We start from the raw sequence: 19304 nt of genomic DNA, 5'->3' as shown, positions 1-19304 counted from the left end.
TCAAAAGTTTTTTTTTTCTTACAACTGAAGCCCATGGCTGTCAGGGTATGTGCCACTGAATTACAAACTTTAGAGGAGTCAGCAGTGAACGGTCCTGTAAACAGATAGTGAAATGGTGTCACCGATGCAGATAATGACCTTGCTTAGATCCACTTATTTTTCAGGAGTTATATATATATATATATATATATATATATATATATATATATATATATATATATATATATATATATATATATATATATATATATATATATATATATATATATATATATATATAAGAACTTGTTTCGGGAGGCTCCGTGCGCTTCGGCTCTACAACTGTAATGGAGGAGTTAATGGATCCTCAAATATATAGCTCCTCCATCTCCTTTATTTTCTCGGTATATTTTGGCCGGAGCCAAAGCTGTTTTGGCCTATGAACCGTGCGCTATAGTGACCAAGCAAAAGGAGCCGGAGCCCGCGGGAGCCCGGCCAAATGGGGCTTAAAGTTAACTTTTCACCGGCTTCACACATAAAGAGCTTTGTAAAAAATAGGACTTGTCTATTCAACACACGTGTGTTTTGTGCCAACAAAATACATGGATTCCAACCCCACAAAAATTTGTGTGTTTTATAACAAGGTGGCACACGAATCTGGGCAGCCTAGCCAACACAGGAGTCTCATTAGACAAAAGGAAAATCATGTGTTTTTTCTATGAGTAGCACACAAAACATGCAGGGGGAAAACCGTGTGTTTTTCAAAGAAGTAGCACACAAATCTAATTGTAGTTGTACTTGTTCTCTGTAGAAGTTGTATTCTGTAGAAGTTCTTTCATTTCAGGCGACATCTCTCAGCCTTTAGATTTGCATCCAACAGTGTCACAGTCGTTTCTAAACACACCCAGTCATAACGGGTCCATCAAAACTATTCAAAGCACCCAACTATTTCATATGCTGCTAGATTTTACACAATCTTATATGCAAATTAACTATAATGCAAATGAAACTACGCTAAAAATTATTTACTCACACATAGGGAGATGTACTCGGTGGAAAAACACACAATGAATATCATCTTCAAATATTACAAAACAAGAATATAAAAATTGCACATTTTAAATAGTGCAAATACTACATATCGTTATTGCAATTACACTGTATATGTATATAAATACATAATCCACCTCAATAATCACTACGTAACTAAATAGCTTGGACGACATCTACACCACTAATCCAACCAACTTAACAATGCAGGCCCTAAGAATGATCACATCACTAATGAAAAGACCATAGTTTAATTAGTACAAATTAATAAGTCGTGAGGATTCCCTGTGTACTACTAGAAAATTAGTACGGAATGCGCCGACCTTACATGGATTACTAAATGGCCTCTCGAGCTTTGGTCATGGGCAAGAATGCATCGTGCCTCCACAATGGATGAGATCTTGGACAAGATCCCTGACATTGCATTGTGCAGAAAAGTTGACCACTGCCCGTTTCTCGACACTACTAGCTGTAATGAGCCTATGAAGAACAGGATTCCAAATATTACATGTGACATCATGAAAATACAAAATACACAAAAACAAGAATACACTATACATGCTGACCTTATTGTTGAAGTTCCATCTGCCATTGTGCGTAAAAATGTCTTCTCCATTTCCAGCTTTAAGCTGAACGAAAGATAACAAAAAGTTTGTTTATTAAGCTAAAAACATACACAGCTCTAAGTTGGAAAACAGTTCTACAGCCATAACGTGCTAACGTACTTTTCTGAAAATTCTGGACAACAGACCATAGTTACCTAAAAAAATCATAACTAGAGTTCCAGCCAACCAAAAATATTGTTCTTTGACAACTTGAAAAGCTTATGAAATTACCTACAATTTTGTTGTTACCAACAAGAACTGATTCAGTACTGATCAAGGTTGGAAAACATAAAAGTTCAGAATTGCACATCACACAACTAATTCCTGACAGTGAACTTCAGAAAAGCATAACTCCCAAATTTGATGGGCTAAAATCACAAAACTTTAGGACATAATAGATATCAAAGTTTCCTAGAAATTTGGTATTAACAAGTATTACAGAAAAGACAATAAGCCAGCAAAGAAATGGAGTTTGGGACATGAATATGGACTTCTGGACAGTGCAGAAAAGAGAACAAAACAAGTCCCACAAGTAAGTCACCAGCTAAACATTAATGTACTCTTGATGCTTGCTTTATTGTGTATACAATATATTATATAGTATATATAGGTATATATATATATATATATATATGTCCTGATATATAGGAAAACTACATGGACGACCAGGGTCGACTAGGCTCAACTAATAGGCCTGGTCGACGACTAATTGCGATTAGTCACCTGGTCAGTCCCACGGCGACTAGGTTCAACTAGACAACTTGTGAACATTGGACACTACCTTCTATTCACAATTGAGGCTGCTAATGTACTACGTGCAGAGTAATAAGTAGAAAACCCATGAACTGCTATCAGAAGATGCAAACACATAACTGCATCTGCACTACCTACCGAATTGCTGATAGCTTAAAATCTTTCAGTCAACAAACAACACAGTCTAGGTCTTAAAAACCTATTGAACTAATATGGCACTCATGTGACATAGAGCACTGATTAGATAAATGCCTAGCAAACGGTAACAATGTAGGTGGCTCAAGCAAACTGTATTTAAAATAAACATCAAAGCATCTGGAATAGTCTCAAATGCATATTTCCACGAGAAGTAAAGCCAAAAAGTTTAACTGACCAAGTTCAAGAGAATTTTCTGTGCCAGAATAATGACCAAAAGAAGAACACGCAGTGCACAGCCATACACTCATACATTACAAACTTATAAGTTATAAAGTTCTTTCACTATTTTTCATTGTGTTTTTTTCCTTTTGATGGCAGTCCACTTTGAATTATTTTCATTTTCAACTAACAAGAGTTCTCGGAGCAAATAATGGGGCCGCTTGGATGATATAATCATAAGCAATATTGTGGCAGAACCTCCTAAATTATAGGACCCACATGCACTTGTCACTGTCCAACGACCTTTGACAACAATGCATATGTTCCTGGTAACTTAAGAAGTCTGTCGGGTGTCCTCGGGAAACCCCGAATCATCCACGATTTCCGAGCAGGATCACGTTACAGAGTCATTGCAGTATTACAACATTTGTTCAAATATCTACACCAGAGTAAAAACAGCGAAAGTCTTACGATAACATAGTTTACAAACTAGTTGTTTCAAACCTTACAAACTAAGTTCGATAATTATTACAAACCATAGTAGTAGTGGAGTGGCATAATTAACATATACATAACACACAAAATAAACATCCTGCCCAAGGATCACACATTTACTTCTCATCGTCAGAACGAACGATAGTCATGCAGCACGATCCAAAACAGATCTGCTCATGAGGTTCACCTGCAACAAGGGTCAACGAACCCTGAGTACAAAAGTACTCAACAAGACTTAACCGAAATAAAACTGATAGAACTCAGGAATGCCGGTTCAGGGATTCAAGGTATGGTTTTAGCAATAATCAAAGTTATTTTGCGTAAAAGCTCTTTGACAAAATTCTTTGTTTCAACAGTTTAAACTTCATAAAATCATATACAAAGATGACACGATCCGTAATGAGATCATAAAACTTCATATCCAACACCTTCATCAACCATTCTCAAGTTCCAGTTATTAATACTACGATGATGAACAGTGAGCTGAGTCAACCATTCAAACAAAACCTAAATCATTAAAGGTTACTATTTGCTTTTATGAATTAATTATTTAATTCAAAATTATGAAATAAATCAATTTATCCTAATTGAGCTAAAATTTTTTGTAAATGTTCATTACATGATAACTAAGTGGTAAAACAATTTTCATAATTTTTTTGATAATTAATTAAGCCTAGAAAAATCATGGAAAGTCATTTATTAATTAATTGAGCAATTTTTATCATACCCCAAAAGTACTGAAAATCAATATTTCAAATTTTTGTTATATAATATACATCATAGAGAATTCACACAAAAATTTTCATAATTTTTGGAGCTCTAAATAATTCTACACAAAAATAACAAATTACAACACTATTCATTTAATTCTAAAAAATAGAAAAAACCACTTAGAACGCTGAGTCACTGACACCCGGGTCCCACATGTCATCGTCAACCTCCGACGTTGACCACGGCAGCGACGGCTCTGACCGGTGAATTCTCGCCGCCGGTGAGACTAACGGTGATGGTGAAAGCACTACCACGTCCCCTACACCACTACGCTCCGATTGGTGGCACAAATGAGCCTCGACACTAACTGGACCAAGCACCACGGCGGCCATGGCGGACACGACGGCACGGCCATGCTACGCTGGCGACACCAGTGCGGTAGTGATTAAAAGGACACAGGAAGCATCAGGAGCTCACCCCGAACGCGTTGGAGCCAAAGACCGAGCCGGAGGAGCAACAGCAAGGGGGTTCGACGATCAGCACGAGCACGGCGGAGCAAAACGTCGTCGGCGATGGTGTACCGGCGACTGCAGTGGTCAAAATGAACAACCAACTATGGAGTAAGCACCACAGTATCGAGACGAAACAGAATCAGCCAAAACCAGGGACGAAGATGCACCGTGGAGCTCTGGCCGCGGCGAATCGCGCTCGGCGGAGGAGTTGCCGGCCACGAAGAAGAAAGACGTGGACAGCGAGTTTCCGGTGGAGATAAACTGAATTGGTGGGTCGGTTGGACGTGTAAGGTTAAGGCGGAGCTGGGACAGGCTTTGCCGAGACGGCAACGGCGCTAAGTCGACGGCGAGAGCTCGACGGAGCTGCGGTGGTGGCGACGGGAAAAACAGAGGAGGAAGAAAAACGACGACGACGGCGTCTCGGTTCTTATAACGCGACTCAGAAGCTCAAGGAAGCCACGACGGAGCCATTTCCATGCCAGCGCGATGCCAAGGACGACCACGACGCACCTGGAACGCCGAAGAAGGTCGCCGGCGGTGTAGTCTCGACGGTGGACACTGTTCACAGTAATTACAAGTTTGCCATTCGCCAAAATTCACAAATTACTCTCAAATTTTCATAACAACTCAAAAATCTCCAAAAACAAAAGTTGTTCAAAATCAAAAGTTCTACAACTTTGCTTCTATAACCATCTCCTAATTTGGTCTAGATTTTGAAATGAACTTTTGAATTTGAATAGGGAAATTTAACATATTACGCCTTTTTGAATTACTCGGAATTTTTCTAAACAACTTGAAAAACTCCAAAAACAAACTTTGTATAACTTGTCAAGCTCTACACTTTTGCTTTTGGGCTCAACCCCAAAATATGCTTATATTTTAAAATGGATTTTTAGGGTAGGATTTAAATGCTGAAAATCAGGGTTTTCGAAATTTCAAAACAATACAAGTATTTCAAACTTGATTCAAACAACACAATTCAACACATATAACATTAAGTAAACTTGTTTTAGTAATTGCATATCCAAGTTTTCAATATGTCCAAATGCTTTGCAATGCATATGATGTCATGGCAAGTTTTAGTATTTTAAACACCCGGGGTGTTACAAATATCAGGTATCATAAGTTTCAGTACCTGAAAGATTTTCTGTAGAAAATTTAGGCAAACAGCTTTAAGCTCCATGGCTCGGTGCCTATCAGCCAATGCCAGCGTACTCGCAGCTGAGGCCACTGATATGCCCTTGCACAGGTAAGACTCACATAGCAATCTTATCCTTGCTAACTGTCGATGGGGAACCCTACGAGCCCCCCATAGACCGTACTGTAGGGAAGTGGGCCTTGGTAACAAGGCCATAGCCCGACCGCCAAGAAGAACACAGAGCAAAGCAACGTACAAGACCAAAAACTCCAACTCGGACTATACAAGGAAAGACGCCCGAAGCATAGCTTAGGACTCTGACCTTGTATCCGAGTAGAAAAGAAACAACTCCTCCCAGCACCTGGACTATAAAGGGCTGGTGAGGATACCCCTTGTAAACAACTGAACATACCCAATACTCAAAAAAACACGACGCAAACAGGCTAACGCCGAACTGGACGTAAGGTTATTACTCGACCAAGTCGAGGACCCGAACCAGTATAAATCGTGAGTCTCTTTGCGTAACCGCCAAGTTCCACTATTCGCCAAAGCCCGAACAACTGTCCTGGGTACCCCCGTGGCAGGCTATCGGTGGTAAAACATCGACACTAACTGATACTTGTCGACTGCAGCCAACAGCTTAGCTGTCAGAGTATCGAAGACAGAACCATCAGAGCTTGACGCACCCAATTCATTATCATCAACAAGGGTATCTCTATAGATGAAATGAAGCATTGCCTGTAAGAAATATTCACCAAATACTTGCTAGTCACTGTTTTACTAGAAGGATAAACACAAACACAATACAAGAATAGCAACAGACCTTGAAAACCTTTGGCTCCATATCATCAATAGAGAACTCTTTAGTTCATCAGTCTCAGTAACCTCACTCTTCTCTCTATCAGATTCATCGTCAAAAAATAGAGAATTGAATACAGGAGACCGTGCAGCCAACACCAACTTATGGGCATGAAACCTCTCTCCTCCCACATTAAGAATGACATCAACACCCTCCTGACTGTCCAACAGTGAACCAAAATCATAGCCGATGTCTGAGTCTAGAACATGGATAGAGTGTGGTCTGGAGTAATCAATAGTTGACACAACAACTCCCACAGTGCAATTTATCTTCAGACAGTCGTCTTTGAGAAAGTCTGATGCTTCAAGGGCAGTTCGCCGAAACAATCGTTTGTAACCCCTGAAACAAAGAAGGATAGACGTAAATTTAATTATCTGAGGCCAGTTAGATGTCCTTATTTTATGGATTGGTATACTATTGCAAGAGCAATGATTCCCACAAATACAGGTTCCACATGTAAAGAAATATTAAGAAAGCTTCACCCATCTCTCCTCTCAATTTACATAATAAATACATCAAAGAGAGTTTCATTTCTGTGATTAGACTGGTTCAATAAACAATACACATCCAAAATAAATGGGCAGATTAAAAAAAACTGATGTTTACACTGAATAAAATCGTTCAGTGAGCCCATGTAATGAGATGGTTGTCTAACAAACAATACAGAACTCAAATTGTACAAATTAAAATAGAACTACTTGTTCTAATAACAATTTGCCTACCATAAAAATAACAGAAAGCGGACAAAAATAGAATGAACAAACAAAAATTATCAAATCCAGGGATCTAAAAAAACAATGTATCTAATGCCAGATTTCTATCACATGCATACCAGCATCCCCCCATATTCAACCACAAACAAGTTAGGATTGTAACTGCTTCTAGGCAAGATTCAAGACTTGATTCACTGATCGAGAAGGACCACAAAATCAAAGAACTCAACTTATTCAAACAGAAACCAGAAGAAATGTCAGTATGCTTTAGCACAAATGCACTAAAAAGTTACAGAACCAGTTCACCATTACACAATTACATTGCAAAAATTGACAAACAAACATAAAAACAGAAAACAAACATTCAACACCAGCATTAACATGTTGGGGTGTTGAACTAACAAAAATCAAACTGCATGAGGTAATCAGGGAGATGTGCACTTTCATCAAGGACTCAATAACCCCATAACAAGTATATACAATCTAATTTCAACAGCGGAAACTGGAACTCGTCAGTACACAAGTATAGTTAACGATGAAGCATACGTAAGAATTCTTGGATGAGAACAAATTGCAACTGAAAATTCATAACCACACACATATGAAAATGGATAAACAATTAGAACATAGCCACACACATCAATTAATGGGGAATTCATGACTACCTGAACACCAATATGACAACCACCAAATAGACCCTTAATAAGCACACTAAACTCACATATCAAACCTGCTCCATTCACTGATAGGACAGAAAAACAGATCACAAGAAACAATTTTATTCTATAGAAGGACAAGACACAATTTTAATCTATTCAAGCACAATCACAAATCATAAAAAATATTTTTTTCTATGGAAGGATAGATAAAAATTTTTTCCTATGGAAGCACAATCACAGAAAGGTGTGTTAGCATAAATCACAATTGACATTTTTTTTCTACGAAAGGACAAGGACAAAAAAATTGGTCAATTTTAATCTATTCAAGCACAATTACAAATCACAAAAAACATTTTTTTCTATGGAAGGACAGATAAAAAAAATCCTATGGAAGCACAATCACAGAAAGGTGCGTTAGCACAAATCACAATTAACATTTTTTTTCTACGAAAGGACAATGACAAAAAAATCGGTATGGGCTGGCACAAATGACAATAAACAAAGGACTTTTTTCCTTCTGACTTTAAATTGAACAGATCCGAAGGAATTGGTGCAACACCCCAACTGCTCCTTATAACAGGTGCTTTGGCAGCTTGACACAGATAAGCACATAGCATGACAAATTTACTAATTATAATCATCTTAGGTGCATCTTAATGAAGTTTGTCTAGCTCTGAACATTACAAATCACAAATATGTGGGTTTGGTCAAACTGATAACCTGCATACAGGAGGTTTCTGGACAAAATCTGGTCCAATAGTTATGCAACCTCACATAATCTACATAAGCAGAAGGTAAGACTTGAGTTATAATTAGAAAATCCAGTGCCAGCAGACTTGACAAATATACACAATAACAAACTAGCTCTAGCTGCAAACAAGGATTCTCTAAGTATGGAAAATTAGTAGGGACAATGACAAGCTACAAATCAGTTGCGACACAAAAACTAAGGTCTACAATCAGTTGCGACAACAGATATGTGTGTGGGGACTGAAAGTCCTTCTGCCAGTTGCATAATCAATTGTTCTACTTTTTATACCATGTCAATAATTTCAGACAGTACAAAAGAAAATTGCACGTTTCAATTAGTGTAACTATTACTTTTTGAGAATGCAATTTCTATTATATATGTATGCAATTAGGGACAGTGCTAATCCAAAACCAGTGTTAATCATTTCACACAGGGTCTCACCGTGGGCACGCAAGCACTATCCATGTCACAGTCGCTGCTGGAGCTAGTACTATCAAGCAAGGCGACCCTCAGCTTGACTAATGCCATCTTCTGCTCCAATTTGCTCGTCTAACTACGCGCTAGGTGGCCTCTCCTATTCCTCTGCAGGCCAGCACAACAAACCAGATGAAATCAGGAACATATTCTATGAATCCATTTCTATGAATCAAACTTGAGTGGCAACACATTGACCAAGAAACAATTTTTTGTGTGAAAGGACAAGGACAAATAAAAGGCGTGTGTTGGCCATCAAAGTACAAAATAGGTTACTTCCAGTTATAAGATTGTGCCATCAATGCTAAATTTGGAAGTAACTTATAACTATCACAGAATAAGTTTCAATCCGTTGATATCAGAGCAAGAAGTCTTTCAGGAAACAAAACTATATAATTAACCGGCATCCTAGTTATGTACCAAATTTACCAAACTTTGAACTTCTATATCTCCTAAACCATTGCAGATTCGACTGTGGTGTTTAAATAGAATTGATACAGCAGTGAACCTTGAACAATAGTTATTAAGCATGATCAAGTTATTTATACGGGAAATTCACAGAAACCCCCAAATCCCTACCCAAATCCCCAAATCCCTACCCAAATACCCAGCAGACAATAGACAATGACCACGTAAAAGTTAAGCACAGTATAGAACCTTTTAGATGCCATAGGTAAACAGAAGAGACTTCTGAATGATTTGCAATGTACTTCCTCTGCATTGAGACCTGAAGACCGTTCAATGTATTTCTGAACGATTGCAATGATCTTCATTTCCTGCTGCATTGAGAGCCGAAGATCGAGTGAGCACTCTGCCTACAGGCAGTGCTACTGCTCTCTCAAAGTTCCTGCAACAAAAATGCATCACACAGCCCCAGCAGACAATAGAGTTCATAACGTATTTCCATGCAGAGACAGCAGCCAAATCAATGAAGCCAGACATGCACTGCATTCGATTCCGAAAAAATCAGGCTGCGGACTGCAGAACTACCTAGATCGAGACTGCAGCAGCTAGCTTAGCCTCGCCTCCTTGAGAAAAATAGAAACAAGTTACTATTAAGGATAATGCACATAAATGTTGCATCATATCATACTTACTCTGTACAATTGCTCTCTTTTCCTTGCTTCTTTTTTCTCTTTTTTTTTTGCCCCTTTAATTTAACTTAATAAGGACGGCAATCTTCCATCCATTTTAACCAAAAGAAGAAGAAAAACAACTAGAATCTTCTTGTCTTAGAATCGAAAGAACCAAGGAAATGTCAGGTCTAGATCGACGATCACCTCCTCATCACAATATCAGTTCACTCCTAGTAGATCGATTAAGCCGACGACTGGGACTGCAGGACGGCATGGCAACGAACAGAGCAGCCTACGGCCGACCACTCACTCACTCCCTGTGCTTCAGGTCAACGACGATGATGCTGATGTTGTCCTGGTTGTCCCTCCCGATGGCGAGCCTGGCCAGGAGCGAGGCGGCGCGGAGGCACCGGGGCTCCACCCGGTGGCCAGCAGCGACCGGAGCTCGTGGTGCAGCTGCAGCTGCAGCGGCGACGAAGGCGGCAGGGTCGGCGCGAGGATGGATCCCGTCCTCCAAATCCCCAAATCCCTACCCGAATCTCCAGATCCATGAAACAAACGAACCTCCAGAAATCAGAGCGATGCATGACGAGCCAACAAATTGCCGCGACGACGAGAAAATCGCAGGCGAAAACCTCCGACAACCTCCATCTCTCCGCCCCACCCACTGCCTGCTCGTGGTGGCGAACTAGCGCAACCCAAAAAACCACAAATACGATGCAAAATCCCTCGAAACACAACACAGAGACGAGATGCACTACAAACCTAGGACACGAGTCGGAGACGAAGAAGAACGAGTTCCCCGGAACTCAACCCACAGCCGCCGATGAATCCCTCGGGCGCGCGCCAGGAGAGAGACGGTCACCGACGACGGGGAGAGGATCTCAAGCCGCTGCCGCCGCCGAATCGCCTCGCGCGTGCCGGGTGGAAGACCGTCGCCGACGGCGGGGAGCGAAATGATGAGGAGAAGCGTCCGAAAAAAAATGAGGGAGAGAGATATCTTCTCCCCTCCGGGCGCGTGTTCCCAAAAACTTGGACAGTTTCGACAGAAGTGGACCTCACACGTCAGCCAAAGAACGAAGAGGCACCTCGGTGGGAACAGATCCCACCGCTTTCAGCCCTCGATCCTTTATCGCACGGAGCAGATATCTGTGTTGCGAACGAAAGAAACACACGAGTGACAGATAGCAATTCCTAAAAAATAAGTCGAGAGAGTTTAGCATAACCTAGCCCTGGTTTAGTTGTAGGAATTTGAATTTTGGGGCTACTGTAGCATGTTCGTTTTTATTTGGCAAATAGTATTCAAACATGGACTAATTAGGCTCAAAACGTTCGTCTCGTAATTTCCCACCAAACTGTGCAATTAGTTTTTCTTTTCGTCTATATTTAATGCTCCATGCACGGGCCGCAAACATTCGATGTGACAGGTACTGTAGCAACTTTTTAGAAGTTAAGGTGAAACTAAACAAGAGCCTACTTATTCTGGCCATATAGTCACAACCACCTCCGCCCTACTTATCCCGCCCATATAGTGTCCATCGCCTCCTCCTCCCACCGCTAAAGCCCCCGCCATGTGGGTGTGCGCCCACTACTCGTCCGCCACGCTTCATGCTACCGAGGTGTTTAGGTCGCGCCGGCGGAGGAGGCGGCGTTGCGGTCAAAGTCGACGCCAGTGCCAGCATCGAATGAGACGGGAGGATGCCACAGAGGGAGCTCGATGGTAGAGGTGTGCTGAACCCCAAGGGAGCCAGGGGTGTGTAAGGGGAGAGAGGAGGCGAATATCATCAGGAAAACGAGGGGAAGCGGAGGTGCGCGGTGTAGGCAAAGGTGACCGAATGAATGGGGGCGTAAGGAGGCACAAGTTGTGGGAAGGCGGAGGAAGGTGGGAAGGAGCCTCTTCCCCAACTTTTTGCTTATGTAGTTTCACGTTTATGAAAGAAGCCCTGATAAGTTTGACCGTTTGGTTCAACTTCTGCTTCTTTTTCAACGAGAATCCACTTTTTTTTAGAGAACGCGTTTAGACGTGTATTTCATTAAGAGAAGCTAGAAAAGAGTAAGCCTAACGGCGAGTGGCCAACAGAGCAAGACGTTAACGCACCCGAAAAACAAAAAGAAAAAAGAAAAAAAAAGGGGGGGGGTCTATTACATAACACGACTGCGCGACACAGCAATCTCCTGTTCTCACCGATGCCGGGCAAGAAGCAACGCCAGCGCCTGGAAGCCAGCATCAACCCAGGCGCTGCCTTCGAGGGCGATCTGCTCTAGCATCAAGGACGCCTGAATCTGAACGCCATCGAAGACCCGTCTGTTGCGCTCCTTCCAGATGCACCAGGTGACAAGCAAGACAAGCGAGTCGAAAGCTCTGGACATGGCGCCCGGCAACCTTGCCCGCGCCTGGAACCACCGTGTGCGTAGTTCGTCAATCAGTGCCGGGGCAAGCTCGTCCAGTTGAAGTCGGTGAAGAACGCGCCACCATGTCTCACGATCACGAGTGTAGACGCACGCGACAAACAGATTGCCGATTGATTGCATAGTGCGCAGGCATCGCTGTCCTGGAGGCCATGCCGTTTGCGACGGTCCGCCGTCCATAGCCTACCGTGGAGAGCAGGGGCGGATCCAAAGGGGGGGCTGGGGGGGGGGGGGCTCCAGCCCCCCCTAATGGCTTGATTTCATCACTAATCACTGTAGCAAAAGCTTGATTTCACCATTAAATCTTCATGCAAATCAACATCTCCATTGTTTTAGCCCCCCTTATCCCGTATCGTGCATCCGCCACTGGTGGAGAGCCAACCAGAAGAAGAATTTCACCTTTGGTGGAGCGCTCGATTTCCATAGCTCTTTGGCACCCATCATCGTGGTCCTGCCGATGAAGAAGGAGCAATAGGCTGACAACGAGAATCCACTTCATGAGCAGTTCCAAACAGGACAGCAAAATTGGCATCGGCAGGCGAGAGCGAGATGATCGTAGCGTGCCGGGCCTGTCGATGTAGAAGGAGCGCTCCTGCTGGGCTTTTGAGAAGGTCGATCATAGTTGCGGATCCGACTCCCTACCACATGCCGCCGCATTGGCGCAATTTCTGTTTTCGGCCCAATTTCCATTGGCGCTTTTAGGCTAGGCCCTGCTGTTCAGTGATGGGTCCGCGACACGACGACACAGGTCCGCCAGAAGGTCTCAAGAAAAAAAGGTCCCGGCTACTGACCGTGCACACATAGTTCAGAACTGATAGACGTAGTTAAATCACGAGGAAGATGGAAACACACCAGTTACAAGATGTTACCTGTCCTCAAACCACACCATGCTCTATTGGTTCATTTGAACTCATCTAAAGATTGAATGCCTTTCATTTTTCTTTAAAAAATAGTCCTGAAGACTGAAACAATTGATAGATTTGTAGATGGTAACTGCGAAGTAAGCAGCGTCAAAGTGTAGAAGAGGGGGGGGGGGGGGGGGGGGGGGGGAGGTGAGGATCAACATCTGCACCAGAAACACTTGGAAGGGTCTCCAAAGAAGAAAATCCCAGAAATGCCTTCAAGATATGCAATAAACACTCAAATGGGCCAACTTGCGCTCAAACCAGGGGGCCAATAGATCCAAAATTTCTTTCTTAGTAACACTTGGACTTTAGCAACTAGCTTACTTCATGGTCCCCTTCAATAATGGTATCAGGAGGTCCCAAACCTCATGTAAGATCATTGATTATAAAAAAAGGTAGGCACAAGATCATATGCTATGATAATGGAAACCTTTTATCAATCCCCGTGACAAACAGGGGCATGATCATATACAGGCTCCACCGTTCCGCACTGACTTACCAGCTAAGAAACGACAACACAAAGACGCATTGTGCCATAGCACAAGAATTTATGTAAGAAAATCATAATGAATTTATGTAAGAAAATCATAATGATGACACTTAAATATGAACGACAATTTTCAAAACTAGTCATGCATTTCAGTCAAGGGAGAACAATAGGCTATTGGGTTTGTTTTGTATGTGTAAAACTAGTAGCATCCTTGCCCAATCACTAACCTTGAGCATGCCAAGGTTGCGTATAATTTCTGAGTCAGTGCGGTGTCACATTACAAGCCACAAGAAGATATCACTAGTTTAGGAACCCCACCGCAGTACCCTTTTCACAAGCATGACTTATTGGGTACGATACATCTTCTATATATAACATAAAAGCACATACAGAGTAGGTGAAACTCTATTCTACACCAAGAACAGACTTAATAGCATACCAAGTCAACAGAAGGTTGCTAACTCCGATGAAGGTATACTGCTGGCGAATCCAGTGACAGTCCATCAGAAAAAGAGGAGACCATCTAAAAGTTTCAACCTCATCTCGTGATTCTTTCAAAAAATAACTTCTACATATAGAACATATATAAGGGCATCAAGTAGTCAGCAGCTAAGAGGTTCATCACGTCCAGGCCTACCCTTTTGAGTAAGCATACCCTACCCTTTTGAGTAACCATCCACGTTGATTAGTTGCCATGTCAAATCTTCTTTGAAGATATTTCAGTTTCTTATGTTGCTTCTTTCAACGTTGATCTATTTCAGTCAATCATAGAAAATCATTTTTCATTTATATTGGAGAAGCAAATACACGAGGTCTTGTGGGGCTGCTTGTTTTCTGAAAGAACGTCCAAACTGAAATGTAGCATATATGCATGAGTTCCCTTGATTATTTTATGTTCAACTATACGATACAGAATTAAATGAGGCTCTTCACTCCATCGCTTGCTATTTTCAGCATTCCTTAGGAATAACCCAACAGCATTTTCTTCTAATATGAAATGCACAGTATGCATAAATATTGCATGTAGACGTTATGAAGCTGGCTTTATGATTCTAAAAATATACATGCTCTTATTAAGAGTTGATTTTCAGCTACTTCCAGCTATCTATGTTCACAGGAAAGTACACATCATCAACAAATGGGGCAAATAGTAAAATTTGGAAGAACTCTATCCCAGATTGGTGTCTCAAGGTTTGATCCTAAGGTGAGCAATATGTGTTTTGTTCTCGCCAGTTAGAATGTCCACTTTTGCCACATATATGACAAATTGTAAGGACCTCCAGGTCAAATTGGTGCTTTCAATTGTTATGTGCCAAGATGAAAAGAATTAACCACTTAGGAATCATATAAGCATCTAAAGTAATTTGATGTAATCATGATTCATGGCAGGAAGGATGGCAACAGAAGTTGAATGACCAAAGAAGCCTAGAGATATACAGCAAAATTCCAAAAAAATCAGAATATTCTGAACCAGAGGAAACTGAGAACCATCTACAAACTGCAAAGCTTTGTCCTGAAAGCTTATCTTCCTCTGAAATATTTTATCTGCTGTCTGTAAACGTAAGTATATTAAGCCAGCATGCATCTCCTATGAACCAAGTAATCCGATGCGCTATTTTAACTTGAAGTAAAGCATTCATCATGATCTACCCAAAAGCACACATGATAGGGACTGCATGTTCTCTGGAAGACTGAAATATGGTAGAGTGCAATTTTATGTTAATCCACCCACATGATATGATACCTGGTCCAACTCCATGGTACCAGTGTCCTTCAATTACATATTTTGTTCAACACATTACTGCATACTACAAACCTTAGATATTATCATATATATGATTGAATTGCATATATTAAAACAATTTCCGTAACCAAGCATAAACTATAATAAATAGGTAACTATTGGTGAAACAAAATGAACTTTTCTTTTAAAAAACAAAACAAAACAAATAACCTATCAAGTGAACCGCCAAACAAAACCAAAGGCTTTCAATTTATCGCATAACTGTCAAACATTAAAAAATTATCCTATGTGTTATGGCCCAAAGTGTATCCTAACAGTGATTGCTTTACTGGGAAAAGAAAAACTAGAATGCAGAGTAAGATGTCCCATCAGATTATACTAGGACAAGACAGTTGAGATGGCAAAATGGAACGGACCTACTCGTTGGATATAATATTTTTCCAGTACCCATTATATTTCATGGAATATTGTAAAGTGATCTCAAAATACGACATCTATGAGACTATGCTGTGCTTCTTAGAGTATAGGTGCATTCTCTGGCAATGGTACACAAGATATGTGCAAGGATGACAATGGAAACAACATGCTCAATCTCAATGAAGAGATCAAAAAAAGGGTGGAAGATATTAGGGTAAAAACAAATATAAATGTTATATGCAGATAGCAGATGTTTATGTACCAGATCTGATGGATTCTCTTCCAACAGGCTCTACTATCCTGTGGAAATGTTCAGCGCACAAGATGTCAGAAATACAAAACTAGCCACGCCAACCGTGTAAGCAAAGACAAAACTTCCCCAGACTAAGGCAGTCTTTCTATTTTAGATTTGACACATGTAATGCTCCCCAGATGATTATGGGCCCAGTGGCAGAATGGTTGGAAGGCAAGCTAATGAATATAGTGCAGAAGGGATATGTAAAGAAGAGGGAGGATAAAAGACTTCAAACAGCCCAGATAAATGCAGCCCTCTCAGTTGCAAGGCTGTCTACCGTAGTTGCAGGAACTATTGGAAATTGCTCCTTCGGGTCAAATAATTTGAGTGGCATGAAGATGCATGCTGCAATCACATCAGCTGCAGCGCTGGTGGCAGCCTCATGTGCTGAGGTGGCAAAATCTGCTGGAGCTACCAGGGAACAGGTTTCATCAGTCATTAATATGGGATTGGAGACTAGAGCACTGGGAGATTTGCTCACACTAACTACTAGCGCGGCAGCCTGTAAGATCAAGAACCAGACCAGCTCATTTTCTCTGGATAACATAACATGAAACCATGGTTCTTGCTTCTGTAGGTCTAAGAGGGGTTGAGGGTCTTAAGATGCGGACAAACAACTGTTCCTTGGAAGGCCGCATGAACAACCAGAAAGATGCCACACTCCTTGTTCGTACACCCAAGGGTATAGCCAATTAACTCACCATTTACTGATTGCTTATCCCATTATATTACTTCATTTTCAATAATAGAATGTTTGGGGAAAAAATTAAGTGGATTCATTTGTGCACCCATGCAGGAAGGTTCCATAACAGGATTGTTTCCGTGCACTGCAAGTATGACAATATAATACTAACATTAGGCAAGAAGTGTCATTTCAAAAGCTCTGAAAAGTGTGAGTACTAAATGACATTTATCATTGTTTTGTACATAAACAAATAGAATTCATACTAAAGATCAGGTTGAAACAATGATGAGCTCTTAACAGATAAATTTTCATTACCTACCCATGAAAAAACATTCCAACATAGCACAATGACAGACTTAAAAGATCTAGACGATACAGTCATACAGTGAAACTATAAGATAGAAAATAGTAAAATACAGTCATACAGTCACTTAAAGAAAGAACATACTTAGAACTACCCCCACTTTGCTAAGCAGGAGGATATTAAAGATAAGTGAGCTGCCAGAACTATGACACATTGTTGTTTCTTTCCAACAAATTGTCATACCATTTACCCACTTTCTTCCAGATGTAATTTTCCACGAACAAGGGGAGGGAGAAGAGTTCAGCTATCCTACAGATAAACAAAGCTATTGTGCAATGAATCTCTCTACATCTGGTGGAACCATTCAGTTGTTATTTGAAGAGCATGAACAATACAACTCCTGGAGGGCATTCATCAGCTACCACATAAACAAGGGACGGAAGCTACTGAGTGCCTAGTTCCAACTTCCTAGCAACACCAACACCATGTATTTCTTATTTTATTATACTCTCTAAGTTTGAAATCCTATCAGTAACAAATATAGCAAAATAAAACTTACAGTTATCTCACTAATGTAGTCAAGGATGATGATTTTCACTTTTGAGTAGTCGATTACTTTAGATTTTGAGAAAATGGTATTTGCCACTGGATTAATTTGTCTCAAGGTATCTTTTTTCTTAACATTTTGCTAGTTATTTAATATATCAAATTTGAGGCTCAGTGAACCTCATTGAACTAACATATTGTAATTTTTTTATTAGCATTGGCATCACAACTGGCAATTTCTACAGTTGATTTGACAGTTTTTTTTCTTATTACTTTAGACTAGCGTGGTGTCAAACTTTTGCAATTTCATCAAACTTCGGAACTGAAAACAGCAACTGTCAGTAACATTGGTCTAAGACATTTAGTGTTAATACTTTTTGTATTTGTTTTGATCTCAATAAGGGAACATTTTCCAGGCTACAGGAGTCGACACTAAAACACAACCAATAAGCGCACGGACATGTACATGCGCTGCTTCCACGACTTGCGGTTGGGCCGCTGCTCCGCCTCCCCGCGCGACCGCCGCGTCCACGCCGCGCACACCACCGGGCTCTGCTGCGGCGGGTTGGCGATGGGTTAGATCAGCGCTACGACATCATCGCGGTAACGAATCGAATCGTAGCGTGCCGGTGCGTGAGATGAGAGAGAGGGTTAAGAGGGTTCGGACCTGGCGGCTGCCGGAGGCGGGAGGCGGAACCGGTGGGTGGAGCGCGAGGCCAGGGGCCGGCGGGATGCGGGAGACGGCGATGGAGGCGGACCATGAGAGCTACGATGCGCTGAGAGAGGGCGCAGGGGAATGGCGATGGGCCAGCATGGCCGTCGTGGGGTGGAGTGAGGCCATGGCAGCGGGATGGGGGGGGGGGGGGCGGGGGTGGCGGGGTAGGTGGGCGAACGGTAAACAGGAGAGGACTGTGGTTTTAGGCCGTCTTACCCAGTTTGTTCGAGGCTGCGTGGTTTTCTCCGGGACCGGGAGCAGCGTTTTCCAAGCGTGGAAAATATATGACGTTGATCGCACTTGCACAGAGAATCTTATAAATAAATAGAACTCCGTTTCTTATTATTATATTATAAAACAGTTCGTGCTTTGAAAATTTTGTTTTCTGATTGCTTATGCTTAGTTATTATGAAAAAAAAATCACCCTGTTCGCTTATGTTGAAATATTAGTGTTTTATGATTAAAAAGTAGTGTTGAATAAGCTAAGCGCATAAAATGCTTAGCGAGGGACAGCATCTAGACCTTGATTGGACAAATATTCTCAGCTTACAGAGCACAGACAGCATCTAGACCTTGATTGGACAAACATTCTCAACTTACAGATTATGGGATTGGCCAGACATTCTCAGCTAGTCAGCTTACATATTATGGGACTGGCCAAA

General features: G+C 41.4%; 1 protein-coding gene across 5 annotated transcripts; it reads right to left on the bottom strand.

The window, feature by feature from the left end:
* Window positions 1-5617: 5617 nt before the first annotated feature.
* On the bottom strand, window positions 5618-11150 carry LOC136464177 (BTB/POZ and MATH domain-containing protein 4-like). 5 transcript variants are annotated; one of them, XR_010761157.1, is made up of 5 exons: window positions 9714-11147; window positions 9024-9164; window positions 8552-8610; window positions 6424-6798; window positions 5618-6338 (listed from the first exon to the last, which is right to left on the bottom strand). XR_010761157.1 is itself a non-coding variant. In XM_066463136.1 (4 exons), the coding sequence occupies exons 2-4, from the start codon at window positions 9839-9841 to the stop codon at window positions 6248-6250; spliced, it is 594 nt and encodes a 197-aa protein (XP_066319233.1). In that variant the 5' UTR covers window positions 9842-9903; window positions 10898-11150; the 3' UTR covers window positions 5618-6247. The 5 variants fall into 5 exon arrangements, 3 of the variants coding, with proteins under 3 accessions (XP_066319233.1, XP_066319230.1, XP_066319231.1); XM_066463136.1 differs by lacking the exons at window positions 8552-8610; window positions 9024-9164 and having other exon boundaries at window positions 9714-9903; window positions 10898-11150; XM_066463133.1 differs by lacking the exons at window positions 8552-8610; window positions 9024-9164 and having other exon boundaries at window positions 5620-6338; window positions 9714-10671; window positions 10898-11149.
* Between the last annotated feature and the right edge of the window lie 8154 nt (window positions 11151-19304).

The sequence above is a fragment of the Miscanthus floridulus genome, chromosome 7, assembly GCF_019320115.1.
Source record: "Miscanthus floridulus cultivar M001 chromosome 7, ASM1932011v1, whole genome shotgun sequence".
Taxonomy (NCBI): domain Eukaryota; kingdom Viridiplantae; phylum Streptophyta; class Magnoliopsida; order Poales; family Poaceae; genus Miscanthus; species Miscanthus floridulus.
The sequence above is the reverse complement of the archived record's forward strand: the minus strand, read 5'-3'. Positions and strand labels throughout refer to the sequence as shown.

Excerpts from the sequence above, each read along its gene's own strand:
- LOC136464177 (XM_066463136.1), bottom strand. The coding sequence starts at position 9,841 with ATGCAGCAGGAAATGAAGATCATTGCAATCGTTCAGAAATACATTGAA. Across the intron at positions 6,799-9,713 it reads TTACCTATGGCATCTAAAAG|GGGTTACAAACGATTGTTTC; the intron begins GTTCTATACTGT and ends TCTTTGTTTCAG. Across the intron at positions 6,339-6,423 it reads TGGAGCCAAAGGTTTTCAAG|GCAATGCTTCATTTCATCTA; the intron begins GTCTGTTGCTAT and ends TATTTCTTACAG.